Here is a 16,293-nt window from a genome sequence, read left to right on the forward strand (position 1 = left end):
GAAGAATTGCTTGAGGCCAGAAGTTCAAGGTCAGCCTGGGCAACATAATGAGACTCCTCCTGCTGTTTTTATTTATTTATTTATTTTTGAGGAGGTACCAGGATTGAACTCAGGGACACTTGACCACTGAGCCACATCACCAGCCCTATTTTGTATTTTATTTAGAGACAGAGTCTCATCAAGTTGCTTAGCACCTCACTTTTGCTGAAGCTGGCTTTGAACTTGAGATCCTCTTGCCTCAGCCTCCTGAGCTGCTGGGATTACAGGTGTGTGCCACTGTGCCCATGAGAATCCTGCTTTAAAAAAAATAAAAGTACCAACTCTGCGGGGTTGGAGTTGTAGCTTAGTGATAGAGCACTTGCCCAGCACATGTGAGGCATTGGGTTCCATCCTCTGCGCCACATAAAACTAACTAAATAAAGGTACTTGGCCCATCTACAACTAAAAAAATTAAAAAGTATATATGAACTGGGTGTGGTGGCACACACCAGTAGTCCCAGCAGCTTGAGAGGCTGAGGCAGGAAGATCACAAGTTTGAGGCCAGCCTCAGCCATTTAGGGAGACTCTGTCTCAAAAATAATAAAAAGGACTGGGTTTAGTGGTAAAGTAACTCTGGTGTCAATCCTCTGTACTATGCCCTACAAAAAAAGAGTACTTATGATAGATATAATTTATTATATCAACTATGTAAAATCTGTATAATCATACTAGGGAATGATATTGGTCAAATTATATTGTTATATCATGTGCATGTATAAATATGTAACAACAAATACTATCATTATGTATAATTATAATGCACTAATAAAAATATGTAAAAAAATCTTTATAATTAGCCTATTAAAAAATACATCTGGACTAACCACCTTGGAAACAAGCACATGATATTTACTGCGTGTTGTTTACTCCATGCTACTTTTATTTTTATTTTTTTAGATGTTGGTGGATTTTTATTTTATTCATTTATTTATATGTGGTGCTGAGAATTGAACCCAGTGCCTCACACATGCTAAGCAAGTGCTCTAGCACTGAGCCATAACCCCAGCCCCTCCATGCTATTTATTCAGGTTTTCAATGTGTCCAATCTACCCTGCAGATAGGTATGAACTGTTGAACTTCCAGGACATTTCTTTAAGGGGAATGACTCAGATGAGAGTAACATCCTTTCCCCCTTTCCTTGTTTTCCTATCTGTAACTCTACCAGCTATCATTTGTCCTAGAGGTTTGAAGCCATGTGCTAAGGATAGTTGGGCAGAAAAAATAAAATGTTGGATCCTTGCTGACATGAGAGAAGTCGCAGCAACCCTGTGATACCTGTCTTTTTTTTGGGGGGTGGGGGGTGGGGGGAGGTTAACCAGGGATTAAACTCAGGGGCACTCAACCACTGAGCTACATCCCCAGCCCTAATTTGTGTTTTATTTAGAGAGAGGGAGGGGCTCACTGAGTTGCTTAGCACCTTGCTTTTTGCAGAGGCTGGGTTTGATCAAAAGATCCTCCTACCTCAGCCTCCTGAGCTGCTGGAATCACAAGTGTGTGCCACCATGCCCAGCACCTGTCTTCTTCTTCTTCTTCTTTTTTTTTTTTAATACGGATTTTTTTACTTTGTTTATTTATATGTGGTGCTGAGGATTGAACCCAGGGCCTCACACATGCCACGCAAGCACTCTACCACTGAGCCACAATCCCTGTCTTCTTTTATATGAGAGAATACATTTCTAATTTGTTTAAGCCACTGGATGCAACATGGCATGTGGATGTGGTAGTTTGATCTGTCAGGCCACACATAAAACCAGTCATGTGTGGCCTGACAGATCAAACTACCACATGCCATACACTCAAATGGAAGCTAAGTGTGATTCCCGACACAGCATTAAGGTTTTTAGGCAACTGCTAGGTAAAGTGACGAATCCCAGTAGCCCTAGCAACTTGAGGAAGCTGAGTCAGGAGGATATCAAGTTTGAGAACAGACTCAGCAACTTAGGCCCTAAGCAACTTAGCAAGATCCTGTCTTAAAATAAAAAATAAAAAGTTTTAGGGATGTAGCTCAGTGGTATAGGGTCCCTAGGTCCAATCCCTAGTACCAAAAAAAAATATATATATATATATATAATTTTTTTTAAAGGCAACTAACTTGTAAATTCATATGCTTCCCACTTAAAAATGTTTTATTATTCCTCACTGCCTTCAGAATAATGTTCAAACAGTATAATTTTCAAGTCCTTCTGATCTGCCCGATCTGCTTACTTCTCTATTCTTACCTCTCTCCATATCCTCATATTGAAATTTACTTAGGTTTTCTAAATGTCTTTATGTATGTGTACATACTCATACCTCTGCTTAGAACAGTAGTCCTCTAAAAGTGTGACTCAAAACACAGCATCCCTATCTATCCTTGGAAAGTTTGATAGAAATGCAAAATTTTGGGCCCATCCCAGACCTTAACAGAAACAGAAACTCTGAGGATGTGGCTCACAAACTCTTGACTGGGGATATAACTCAGTTGAGAAAAATTAATGCTTTACCATCTTTGTGATTTGTCTGTTGAAGCCAAAAGCTTCTAAGAGATTTTTTATTTTTAATTTAAGATGTTTATGTAGAGAAAAGAAATACCCAATTAAAAATTATATATTAGAAATTTCCACTAACACATCAATAAAAATATAGAAATGGGGACCAACTGGCACCTGCAACCATGCTGCTGTGTTAAGAAATATCTTATTTTCATCCCTCCCTAAAATAGGAATAATGTCACTTGTCCAGTTGCTAATGGAGCCCAAAGTCATCACTCATACTCAGTCATCTCATAAAAGGCAGAAGAATATGAGAAATAAGTAAGACCTTTCTTCAGGACAACAATCTTGTTAGGGTCCACATGCTGGAGCACGCCCTCGAAGATGCCACAAACCAATGTGAGTTTCACTCTTCTCCACAAAATCTGATTGAGGAAATGGTAGTCACTGCTGGGATCCATGCTCTTTGATTCCAAAAGAAGTCTTCAAATAATCTTCTTTAAGCATCCAAACACTTGAAAATTAATTAAGGAGATCTATGATTTTAAAAAGACTATTTTGAGTATTACTTTCCCTTCTCTCCTATTTGTAGGGACACAAATAAAAGAAGGAGTAATTTGTTTTTGTTCATTTTTTTAGAATGCTAATGAGAAAAGAACCATTGCAAGCACAACTCAAATTCATACAAGGGAAACTAAAAACTGTAAGACTTGGGGCAAGGGAGGCTTGACTCCTTTATAAGATGAGCATAATATCACCTTTCTTTCTACTGAAAGTGTAGCTAAATAGAACAAACAGAACATTTAGAGTTGCTTTAATGGCACACTGTGCTGTTTTTGACAAAAAAAGAAAAAAAGAATGAAAGAAACTGATATTGGCAAGAGTACTTTGCCACACATGTTGCAGTAAGTGTTTACCCAGAACTGTCTGGGATGTAACCTCTTCTGGATTAATATATTAAGAGTGTGACACACTGTTACCAACCAAAGCATAAATGTTAGAACTATCAGAATTTATGCATTACTATTTTGGCTTCCAAGATGTCACACTGAAAGGCCCATTCCCCATTACCCTGGCCATAGCTCAGGGACAAGGGTCCTTCCTATAGTGTCACCAACCAGTCATGTGTAGCCTGACAGATCAAACTACCACATGCCATACATTCAAATGTTTTTGCAAAAATGAAGTACTTTCAGGCTGGGCACGATGGTGCATGCCTATAATCTCAGTGGCTCCAGAGGCTGAGGCTGGAGGATCTCAAGTTCAAAGCCAGCCTCAGCAAAAGCAAGGTGCTAAGCAACTCAGTGAGACCTAGTCTCTTATTAAAATACAAGATAGGGTTGAGGATGTGGCTTAGTGGTTGAGTGCCCCTGAGTTCAATTTCTGGTACAAAAAAAAAAAAAGGAAAAATGAAGCACTGTCATTAGAATTATAACAATAAAGTACAAAGAAAAAAACTTCACCTTATAGAATAACTTTCATTTATAGTAAATGCTGTTAAGTTCTTCAGTGTTATACTATCATTTAAAAGATCAACTCTTTCTTTTTTAAGTATCTTATCCAACAAGTCTGTTATTTAGATGTCCTTGTATTTAGAACCCTAGGTAAATGTTTGTTGTACTACAAAAGCTGCTTATGGCTGGGTGTGGTAGCAAATGTGCCTGTAATTAACTAGCCTCAGCAACTTATACATACCCTGTCTCAAAAAAATTTTTTAAAAGACTGGGGTCAAGGAGGATATGGAGACTAAGTCCAAGGACATTCCCACCTATGCCTTTTCTAGGTAAAATTGAAGTTTTTGTCATTTAAAAGCCCAGACTTCAGCCCTAGTGAAGGAACACAAAGGGACTTGCATCTAACCACCCCCATGGGTCAGTTGACCCCAATACAATAAGTCCCAGGAAATTTCCTATTCACATTCCTATCTCACTCTAATGAATCAGCCCACCCCAATACAATGAACCCCCAAACTACCCTCCTGTCCCACCTTAAAAGAAGCCTATATAACCCAGACCCTTGCTTCAGCCCATTGCCATTTTCTGCCCCCCCAAAAGAGCCACACCAGGGTTCTACCAATTGACTTTGCTGCTGAATCCTGAATAAAGAGAAGCTTGCAGGGCTGCAGTTGTAGCTCATGGCAGAGTGCTTGCCTAGCATATGTGAGGCACTGGGTTCGATTCTCAGCACCACATAAAAATAAATAAAATAAATTTATTTTAAATTTAAGATAATAAAATTATCTTAAAGAAAGAAAAGCTTGCTGACTGAGGTTTGTCTCCTATCTCCCACCTTCCTCTCATTGTCTAGCCACCCCCAAGTATCTCTGAGATCCAGGAACTCATGCAGCTCATGCAGCTTCAGCTGAATCTCTAAACTGACTGCATTTCCTTACCCCATAGTACATAGGCCCTTCACACTCTCTGCTGTTCAGTTTATATAGAAAAATTTGGTATGTGAAACACAGGGGAGAACTCAAAGCAACTGAAAGCATCTGGCTAGGGAAACTCCCTAGTGTTGCATGAAGGCTTTGAATCTAAACTTCAACTACAACAGCCCTCAGGGGTACTAGATATCAATCACCTGCTAAACATTTGTGGCTTTATGCCACATGGACAGTAAAGGGATTTTTTTCTTTTTTGTGATGCTGGGGATTGAACTCAGGGCCTTGTGCTGCAAGGAAAGCACTCTACCAACTGAGCTATATCCCCAGCCCAGTAAAGGGATTCAACCAAACCCTTTGTTAACATTAAAGGAGGCCTACTTCTACTCCACCCTCCAACCTTGCACACCCAGCAAACCTCATAGATCAGAGACCTCCTTGCCATTTTGTTTCTGCATCCACCACCAGTCTCATCTTTCCATCACTCAATTACCAAATTGTTGGGAAAAGTATAACGGCAGCCGCACCCCAGAGAAAAACCCCAACATGGCGCCTAAGGACCTTCTCTTCCTACTTTCCTCTTTTTTTTTCCACTGGCGTGAAAAGTTCCCGCGGGTGTGAACTCTCCCGCCGGCGCCAATTTCAAATCTCGCTGGCGGGGAACCTTAGCCCCAATAAGAACTAATTGGGCTCCGGAGCTGATATCTGGAAGAACTTGCCAATAAACGGGTGGCCTGCCATTTATCTAAGCCCTGCCATCTCTCCTTAGATCTATATAAGCACACAGCCTTTTGCAATAAAATTGGAATTCTCCCCGGCGAATTGTCTTGCGTGGAGGATTCTTTCACAAATATACTACCCTAGACCTTTATACTCCCGCTGATACTTTCTCCATGTCCAATTTATCAGCAGATCTGCACCTGATACCCATAAAAAAATTAAACAGAGAAGGATGCCAAGGCTTCCCAGAAGCAATTTCTAAATATTGCTTTCAAGACCTTTAACAATAGGGAAGACAAGACCAAATAGGAGAAGGAAAAGTTTCTTAAAATTAAACATCAGCTCCTAGCCTCAGCCATCCATAGGCCTAAAAATCCACGGCTGCTCATGGCCCCACCAGACCTTCTAATACATCTCCTGCGTCCTGTTTCCCAAGTGGATGAACTAGACTTTGGGCAAAAGCTTGCCCTAACCTGAACCCTGCTCCCCAAGCCCTGTCCCAAGTGCAGCAATGGGGAACTGGAAGGTGGTTTGTCCCCAGGGCAAAACACCCCTCCCTTCGGTGCAGCCAGCTTCCCAAGTCCCATACACTGAATTGCTGAAACAAGAAGATCCAAATCTCACTGCCCCTGTCACCCCAGATAATATACCTTAGGAGCCTCAAGTTACAGAGATGGTGAACAGCCAAGTAGCAGGCAAATATTCCTCTTCTGAAGAAATTTTAAGGGTACAACTAGCTGGTAAATGTCCTTCCTTAACTTAAAATAATTATCAAAAGGTTAATTAGTATTTTCCTTTCTGAGTGAGATCCCAGCCCCAAACCATGTAAACAGGAGCTTTATGTTAAGCCCCTACCCTCAACTTAAATTTAAGCAAAAAATTTAATGTTTGTCACTGAGAGGAAAATAACTCTAACCAGACCAACAAACAGTGGCATGTCTCAGTCCTCATTCTTTTTTTTTTTTTTTTTATATATTTATTGTTTAGCTTTAGGTGGACACAATATCTTTATTTTATTTTTAATGTGGTGCTGAGGATCGAACCCAGTGCCTCACGCATGCCAGGCGAGCACACTACTTCTTGAGCCATATCCCCAGCCCTCAGTCCTTATTCCTAAAAGTAATGGGAGATAATGTTTCATTTTTCGCATCCAAACCTGGCCTAATTACCAACCAGGGAAGAAGGGTTAAAAAGCCCTGGGCAGCAATCTCCCTGGCCAGGCCATGCTGAAGCCTGCATTGGAAAGTAAACTGCAGAAGCCCCCAAGCCCGGTAGGGGACCCATCTGAAACTAAAGAAAAAAGAAGGAAAATATCCATTTAATATCTCCCTGGCTGCAAAACAGAAAAATGACTTCAGGGCTCTCTCTCCCTTTTACTGTCTTTCTCATTCTCTCATGCTGCTTTACTGTAATAATTAATGGCCATATCATTTTTTTCTAGGACTCTTGTTTTTTAAATTCTATATTCTTTTGAGCTCATGATTTTGACTCTGCGTGCTTAAGTTAAAATTTCTGATCAGACCTATTTTATCCAACTATAAAGGTTTATTATCCTCTGCTTTACTCAGAAGCCAATTTGTGAGGGTTGGCTCTTAATCTAATAGGTTTTAAAAAGCTATAAGGCCTTTGCTTGTTTGTTCTATGTATTATCTTGTCTACATGTGTTTGTGTATCAAAACTAACATATAAAGTGCTTACAAACTAAAATTCAAAAATATGGATCCAAATACATTTGAATCACGTGATTTTAAAAGTTCGCTTTAAAACTGAGTAAACAAATGAGAATAAAGGGTGTCTTTAAAGTTACTAAGTAAATGCTGTTCAATATACTTATCTGATACCTTGATTCTTATAGGCTCAGCGGTAGAGTGCTTGTCTAGCATATGCAAGGCCCTGGGTTCGATCCTCAGCACTACATAAAAATAAATAAATGAATAAAATAAATGTATTGGGTCCAACTACAACTAAAAAACAAATATTTTAAAAAATATTAGATTTCACATATATGGGATTAATCTTCATAAATGTGTTTGTTAGAAGCATTGATTAATTTGCAAAGTTAAAATGCTGTTAAATATAACATCAAGTACTCTTCTTGAATTCCATGGGGTGATATACTTGAACATTGTTTGTTTTCATGAATTGATAAACAAGCAGATGTGATACTATACACACACAGGATTAAAAGATAGGAAAGAGAAATTAGAAGATTCCAGGTATGGAAATATATTTAATAGAAGGAAAAATGTTTCTGGGTAAGAAAGTGTTTGTGTGATGAAATAAACAACATGAGGATCTATGCAAGGGCAAATTTCAATAAAGTTGGTTATATATATATTTGGAACAATCAAAGCATTTAAGTTTTTCCCCTAAGGTCAAATACTAATGTACTGATATAAAATCAAGATTTAATCTTTATGTTAACGTGACAAGGATTTCTTAAAACATTAATTAACTCTTAACATTGTGTCTGTTAAGTTTTACTTGTTAAAGCAACTAATTTAAAGGAATTAAGATCTATACAACACTGATTACACAACAACAATCATTATTTTCGAATATTATACTACATTACAGAGTCTTATTTTCCTTTAAAAGCTAAACTTGGTTAAAATAAAAATTTCAATACAGCATACTAAATATGCTCATATCTTCCAGGCACACAAGTTTTTAAAGCAGGAGGTTTAAAGGAATATTTTTATCAAGCTGATGTTCTCCTAACTAAAGTTGTCTATAATGGCAATTTTAGGTTTATAAGAATAGCAAATTTAAAAAAATTTTTTAGTTGTTGATGGACCTTTATTTTATCCATTTATTTATATGCAGTTCTGAGAATCAGACCCAATGCCTCACACATGTGAGGCAAGTGCTCTACCACTGAGCAACAACCCCAGCCCAAGAATAGCAAATTTTATTGGGGATTTATTTATATTATTTAATGTTCTGTAACCAAACCTAAACCTTACATTACCTTTTACTTAGGGTTAAAATGTAAATGTATTTCTAAAACGAGAGCCCAATCTGTTTAAAGATTAATATTGTGAGATATGAAAGCATTTTACCATTTTTCCACACAAAAGGGAAGTTGACCGCTCTCAGCCGTTTTTTGATTCACATTTTAAAAGTAATGTTATACTATGTTAACTAATGTTCATGTAGATTCAGGAAACAATATATATAAACTTTGTAAAATGATATTTAAGAAAGAGGCAAAGATCAGCTTCAGAATAGGAACACTTTATCTAAAATTTGTAGAGTCCCACCTTACCTAAGACTCTGCATCCCACTTTACTGCATGTTAGAATGGCTCTAAAATAAGCTAGACTTTAGCTTATTTAAAGTTGTGTTCAAAAGATTGATTTTTGTTGTAAAGATCTTGTGATCTCAGAGGATATAATATATAACTCAGCCAAAATTCAAGATAGCTATTACATGGAGCTGGGAATTTGGCTCATTGGTAGGGCACTTGCCTCACAAGTATGAGGCACTTGGTTCGATCCTCAGTACCACACGAAAATAAGCAAAATAAAGGTATTATGTCCAACATATATATATATATATATATATATATACACATATATATATATACACATATATATATATACACATATATATATACATATATATATATATATATATATATATATATATAAAGGATAGCTATTATACAAACTGAATATGCTTTTACTCTTATTAATTTAATTTTGTATTTTCCTTGTAAAACTCTATAGCTGTTGCCTATTTATGTTTTACAGAAGTACTGCTTCAAGAACAAACAACCTGGACTGGGGATGTGGCTCAAGCGGTAATGCACTTGCCTGGCATGTGTGGGGCGCTGGGTTCGATCCTCAGCACTACATAAAAATAAAATAAAGATGTTGTGTCCACCGAAAACTAAAAAATAAATATTAAAAAATTTTCCCTCTCTCTCAAAAAAAAAAAAAAGAACAAACAACCTGTGTTAAAAATAGACCTCAATTAAATAAAAGGGGTAAATGACTATAAGGTTATGGACATCAAAGTTAAAGCTCAGTTCTTTTACTTTAAGACTTGTGAGACTGGCTTGTTGGATGATTAAGATGAAGGCTTAAAAATTAAAATTAAAGGACCAAAAAAAAAAAAAAATACCCAAATATCCACAACTTGGCTCCTGCCCTCTGCTCCTCTAAGGAGCTTTACATTGGAAAAGGGAGACATCCCTAATGCTTCTAAGGGAGGCCACCTCATTAAGGAGACCCTACCTAGAGAGCTAAAAAGCTGCTCTCAAGTTCCCCAAGAGTGACCCCTATGGGAACTCAGCTACTCACCACAACAGATAGGAACAAGGTCAATTTGAGCAGCTTGATCTTAAACATCTATAAAAATAGGTATAACCAAAATACAGCAATTCCTGCACATTTAAAAAGAAAAATGATGATTCTTTTTAATAGTGGTTAAGATATACACTTATGTCCATCCCACAGCCCTGATGTCCCCCAAATTCTGAGGCTTTTTTGTCTCATAATTGTCCCTGCTACCAAAATTAGATTGACCTCTGTACCTCAAATCTTCCTTACTCCTCAAACTGACAATTTACCTCAAAACCAAAGCCTATCCATTCCAATAACAGCACACATAACAGCACAATAACAGATGTAGGAGAGCCCCACCCACCCACCCAGTTATTCCCTTACTCATAGGGCTAAAAACATCCACTGGGATTGGTACAGGAGCAGAGAATTAGGAATATCTGTTCACTATAAAAATCATCAGAACAGGTTATTGCAGATATCCAACAGATCACTGATTTGGTATTGACTTTACAAAATCAGTTGGACTCCCTAGCATCTGTCTTCCTCCAAAGTCAATCAGGGAAGAGTGGTATTTCTATGTAAACCACTTGGGAGTGGAAAAAGACAAGGTTAAATATCTTCAGGACCATCTGGAATATGGAAATGAGATATGAGTTAGAAGACTTTTTGGAAATGTGATTTTCAATATAATAGGTTTAAAAATGTTACCCATCTTAATATTTCTTTTCATAAGGAATTCTATCTCATAGCATATGTATTAAATACCCATATTTATTGTCTAAACCTATTCAAGTACAATATAATGCCTCATAAAAAATATATGTTAAATGTGAGAACTATATGCTACAAAAATGTGTCAATAAAACTGTATGGCTGCTGAGAAAAAAGTGTAACTGCTTGATGTTGGGTAGTATATTCTATATATGTCAATTAAGTCTAGGTTATTAATTGTGTTATTGAGTTCTATAGTTTCCTTATTCAACTTTTGTTTGGAAGATCTGTCCAGTGGTGAGAGAGGTGTGTTGAAGTCTCCCATGATTATTGTATGGTGGTCTATTAGACTCTTGAACTTGAGAAGAGTTTGTTTGATGAACATAGCTGCACCATTGTTTGGGGCATATATATTTATGATTGTTATGTCTTGTTGGTGTATAGTTCCCTTGAGCAGTATGTAGTGTCCCTCTTTATCCCTTTTGATTAACTTGGGCTTGAAATCTATTTTATTTGATATGAGTATGGACACTCCTGCTTGTTTCCGAAGTCCATATGAGTGATATGATTTTTCCCAACCTTTCACCTTCAGCCTATGTATGTCTTTTCCTATCAAATGCGTCTCCTGTAGGCAGCATATTGTTGGGTCTTGTTTTGTGATCCATTCTACTAGCCTGTGTCTCTTAATTAGTGAGTTTAAGCCATTAACCAACCTAGATGCCCTTCAATAGATGAATGGATAAAAAAAAATGTGGCATTTATACACAATGGAGTATTACTCTGCATTAAAAAATGACAAAATTATAGAATTTGCAGGGAAATGGATGGCATTAGAGCAGATTATGCTAAGTGAAGCTAGCCAATCCCTAAAAAACAAATGCCAAATGTCTTCTTTGATATAAGGAGAGTAACTAAGAACAGAGTAGGGACGAAGAGCATGAGAAGAAGATTAACATTAAACTGGGATGAGAGGTGGGAGGGAAAGGGAGAGAGAAGGGAAATTGCATGGAAATGGAAGGAGACCCTCAGGATTATACACAAGTTCATACAAGAGGAAGTAGGGGAAAGGGGAAAATAATACAAGGGGGAGAAATGAATGACAGTAGGGGGGTAGAGAGAGAGGAGTGGGGGGGGATAGTAGAGGACAGGAAAGGCAGCAGAATACAACAGACACTAGTATGGCAATATGTAAATCAATGGATGTGTAACTGATGTGATTCTGCAATTTGTATACAGGGTAAAAATGGGAGTTCATAACCCACTTGAATCAAAGTGTGAAATATGATATATCAAGAACTATGTAATGTTTTGAACAACCAACAATAAAAAATTTTAAAAAAAGAAATTAGAATTTGAAAAAAAAAAAACTGTATGGCAAAATTCAGGACAAACTGTTATGATTCTCAAAAGGCCAGTAGCCACCTGGCTCCTTATAAAAGTGCTAAATGTTTCATCTAATGGTTAATAGCTTGCATTGTTATCTTGGCTAAGATAATTGCTTCTGCATCCCCTTTCAGCAATTTCAAAAGAAATTTACTGAGATCTTATAAATTCAAGTACATATTGATCAGGAATTTTTTTCAAAAACTAAAAGAGTCTATCATATGGCTAGAAGAACAAGTACAAGATTTATGATGGGCTCAAAGACCTCAATGTCATTATAATGTTACCCAATTTTGTTTTACTAGAGTTCCATAGAGTGATACTGAGATTCAATGGCAAAATAAACATAATCACCTAATGGGGCTTGATCTCCATTAGGGACGTGTTGGAATTACACATTGGATGTGTTGGAATTGAAACCTTAGGTTATGGCCATGGTTGATGCAAAGGCACCTGCTTTTAACAATGAAGAGATTTGGGGCAATTTGACTGAAGCATCTCTTCCCTTAAGCCTTTTAAATACTTTCCTATACATGTAGTTGGGTTACTAGCTACAACCATACTGTTAAACTCTGTTCTTGTTTTTGCATAGTCTGTCAAGCAGGATAGAAACAATTAAAACATCAGGAAAATATGGTTCCAAGAAATGGTTTCTTAGGAAGGTGACCTATCTAACCCAAGCCACCTCCTAGGGCTCATCTCCTCCCATGCTCATCATCTGACTTTTTGAAAAAGAGGGCTTGCTTTAATCAGATAATCTGGCCACTCCTCCCACTTATACCTCAACCACCAGGGTCTGCATGTTCTCTTTCAGAACTCTGAAAGGGGGAGGTCCCCTATTTTGCCCATTTTCACCGGGAAGCAGCTAGATTTGATATTGATGGCTCAATTCTTTATGTCCCTTTCAGAGTCTGGAATGTAGGATATGAAGAATAAGTCCAAGGACATTTCCCTTTATCTGCAGCTGTTCCCCCACCGGCCTTTTCTGTGTAAAATTGAAGTTTTTGTCATTTAAAAGCCCAGTCAGAGTGAAGGAACACAAAAAGAATTCACACCTGATTGGCATCTGACCCCCCACCCTAATGGGTCAGCTGAGCCCAATACAATAAGCCCCAGGTAATTCCCTATTCACATGCCTGTCTTACTCTAATCAGCCCACCCCAATATAATGAAGCCCCCAAACTACCCTCCTGTCCCACCCTAAACAGAGCCTTTATAACCCAGACCCTTGCTTCAGCCCACTGCCATTTTCTGCCCCCCAAATGAGCCACATCAGGGTTCCACTAATTGACTCTGCCACTGAATCCTGAATAAAGAAAAGCTGGCTGATCCAAGATTTGCTTCCAGTCTCCTGCCTGTCATATGTGTGTCATTTATGCTAACAGGTTATAGCTCAGTAGTTAAGTGTCCCCATACCAAAAATAAATAAGTAAATAACAATCCCAGTAACAAAAACAAATAAGTAAATAAATAATAAAAGCTGCTTGACTTTGCCACACTGGGAAAGTTCAGAGAATTTTGCAATTTACTCTCTAAAACAGTGATGAAATACCTACAGCCTAGGAAGAAAGTGAAGATTTATAGTTTTTTTTTTTTTTTTTTTGGGGGGGGGAGGGGTACCAGGGATTAAACTCCAGGGTACTCAACCACTGAGCCACCTCCCCTGCCCTATATTATATTTTATTTAGAGACAGGGTCTCACTGAGTTGTTTAGTGTCTCACCATTGCTGAGGCTAGCTTTGAACTCTCCTCCTGGTTCAGCCTCCCAAGCTGCTGGGATTACAGGCATGTGCCACCATGCCCCATGATTTATAGCATTTTTAGTCAAATAAATAACCTACGTTTTCAAACTTTAAGGTCAAGTGCTTTCACAAGTATTATAGTCATAATTTAATTTACAGATGAGAAAACAGAGGCTTAGAGATTTTAAGACATGTGCCCCAAATCACAAAACTAGAAGAACCTAAACTAAACCAGGCCCTTACTGGAAGATATTTGAGGTCAAAAGTATGACCAAGCATTATGCACCCAGAAAGAGCATAAAACAAGCCTTAGAAAAATCACTCCTTGCTCAAGTTAACCAACAGCAAAAGAGGACTCTTTACAGAAACAAAGGAGATCCTAAAACGGAAGAGAAAGCCTTGACAAGCTTCATAGAGGCAACATTTTTGGATGTAAAAATAAATTTATGTTTAAAAGCTACCCAAGAAAAAAGTTTGTGAAATGCTTGGGAAAAAATTAAATGCTAAAGAGTGCCATGTGGTGTAATTCCAGCTGAGGCAGGAGTTCCAGTCTAGCCTCAGCAAGTTCTCCAAAACTGTATCCAAAAAAAAAAAAAGAGGGCTGGGGATTAAAAAAAGAGGGCTGGGGATGTAGTTTAATGGCAAAGTGCCTTGGGTTCAATCTCTGTAACCTCTTTTCCCCAAAAAAGGTGAAGAAAAAAATGTTAAAGCATTAACACCAAGCAAAGTAAAGTTTGATTGAAGACAGCTGCAAATGGTAAGGTTCAAAATTAGGAAGGAAAAAAAGAGGTGGGCTTCAAGGCAGAATGAGAAACAGGCAATCATGCAGCTGACAAAAATTTTCCTACAAACCCATATTTCCAAGATAAAAAGCAGCTCCTCGTGTCTTCTTTGACTGACATATCTAAAATGTTACTGTTTGCCCATGAAAGCAAGAGCAAGTCAATCATGAAAACAATAAGGTGAAACTAGAACCTCAGCCTGCAAGGAACTTCTGGGTCCTAGGGCTAAGCTACAAAGCCTTAGGTGAAGTTTAAGCTAAGTTGGTTTGGGAAAGTATGCTGAGGTAGTACCCTAATTATTAGGTAAGAGTGATGAGAATTTGGTTCTTCCATATCTCAAACCGGTTTTGAACAGAGAAGTGAGGGGTCAAATTACTCATTCTCTTGAGAGGATGTATACTAACTTAAAAAGTGGCATTCAACCTTATCAAACAAGAATATACTTTAAGAATAAAATGTGAGGCTGGGGTTGTGGCTCAGCGGTAGAGCACTTGCCTAGAATGTGCTAGGCCCTGGGTTAGATCCTCAGCAACACATAAAAATAGATAAATAAAAATTTTCAAATAAAATGAAGGTTTTGTGGGCTGGGGATGTGGCTCAAGCGGTAGCGCTCGCCTGGCATGCCTGTGGCCCAGGTTTGATCCTCAGCACCACATACAAAGATGTTGTGTCTGCCGAAAACTAAAAAATAAATATTAAAATTCTCAAAAAAGGGCTGGGGATGTGGCTCAAGCGGTAGCGCGCTCACCTGGCATGCGTGCGGCCCGGGTTCGATCCTCAGCACCACATACAAACAAAGATGTTGTGTCAGCCAAAAACTAAAAAATAAATATTAAAATTAAAAAAAAATTCTCAAAAAAAAAAAAAAGGTTTTGTGTCCAACTAAAACTAAAAAAATAAATAAAATATAAAAAAATAAAATGCAAAATTTCTCATTTTCAAGATAAAGTAAGAACTTCAAATTAAAGGTGGGCCCTATGCTAGGAATTCACTCTCCTCCACCTGTAGACTCCCCCCTCACCCAAGAAATTTGGGAAATCCGGACCTTAATTTCAGCCAAATGGTGAGTTGCTTGAACTTCAGTCTAGAACTAAAAGAGGGATCACTGTTAAAGAAGAAATTTCGGGGTACTTCAGTCACTGAGCGACGGTTTTCAAAGCACAGTCTTGAAGCAAACTAGAGAAAAGCTCTCAACGCCGGGCACCCAAACCGCACAGCTGACGCCCGCGGGGCAGAACACCGAGGTGCTGTTTCCCGAGGAGCCAATTGACTCGACACCCGAGGCCGGCTCCCCAGCGCCCTCACGCGGCTGGGCGGAGAGAGGGCCGCCCGGGAAAGACCAATTACAATTCCCAGCATGCAGTTCCCAGGGGACACACCCTAGGGTTCCTCCACGAAAATTTTTGTTGCTTCTTTCTGCAATCCCAACGACCTGTACGGTGAGATTCCTGGTGTTAAGAGTTTGTGAAAAACAGGTTGACTACACTGCCGGTCTCAGGTTGGTTTGATGGAAAACGGTGGGTTGATGGAGTTGCCCCTTTAATTGAGGCCGCTAACGCCACAGTGGCATCGCCCTTTTAAGCCCGGTGGCAGCGGTGGTTCCGGGGGCGGGGTCTATCTGTAGCTGAGCAGGAGCTGGCGCTGGGCTGATTCATTCGGGGGCTGGAACTCCGAGCGCCGACGTCGACTCGGGTGCAGGGCGCGGCCTGGCTCCTCATTGGCTGGCCTTCGGGGCCGCCCTTCCCCTCGCACCACCCCTGGGTCGCCTCCCGG

General features: G+C 38.8%; 2 protein-coding genes across 3 annotated transcripts in view; one reads left to right on the top strand and one right to left on the bottom strand.

The window, feature by feature from the left end:
• Window positions 1–15,729, bottom strand: part of Exd1 (exonuclease 3'-5' domain containing 1) — a 49,103-nt gene extending 33,374 nt beyond the window's left edge. Inside the window, exons 1-2 of one of the 2 annotated variants that reach the window (XM_027923048.2) lie at window positions 15,566–15,729; window positions 2,839–3,024 (exon numbers count right to left, since the gene is read on the bottom strand). In XM_027923048.2, coding sequence (XP_027778849.1) covers window positions 2,839–2,971 — 133 coding nt within the window. In that variant the 5' untranslated portion in view covers window positions 2,972–3,024; window positions 15,566–15,729. The remainder of the gene's footprint in view (window positions 1–2,838; window positions 3,025–15,565) is intronic. The other variant, XM_071607317.1, reaches the window with a different exon arrangement.
• Window positions 15,730–15,918: 189 nt separating this feature from the next.
• The window catches only part of Chp1 (calcineurin like EF-hand protein 1), a 48,309-nt gene continuing 47,934 nt past the window's right edge, over window positions 15,919–16,293 (top strand). Inside the window, exon 1 of the mRNA XM_027925818.2 lies at window positions 15,919–16,018. The gene's annotated coding sequence lies outside the window, so the exon portion shown is untranslated. The remainder of the gene's footprint in view (window positions 16,019–16,293) is intronic.

The sequence above is a fragment of the Marmota flaviventris genome, chromosome 2 (genome assembly GCF_047511675.1).
Source record: "Marmota flaviventris isolate mMarFla1 chromosome 2, mMarFla1.hap1, whole genome shotgun sequence".
Taxonomy (NCBI): Eukaryota; Metazoa; Chordata; class Mammalia; order Rodentia; family Sciuridae; genus Marmota; species Marmota flaviventris.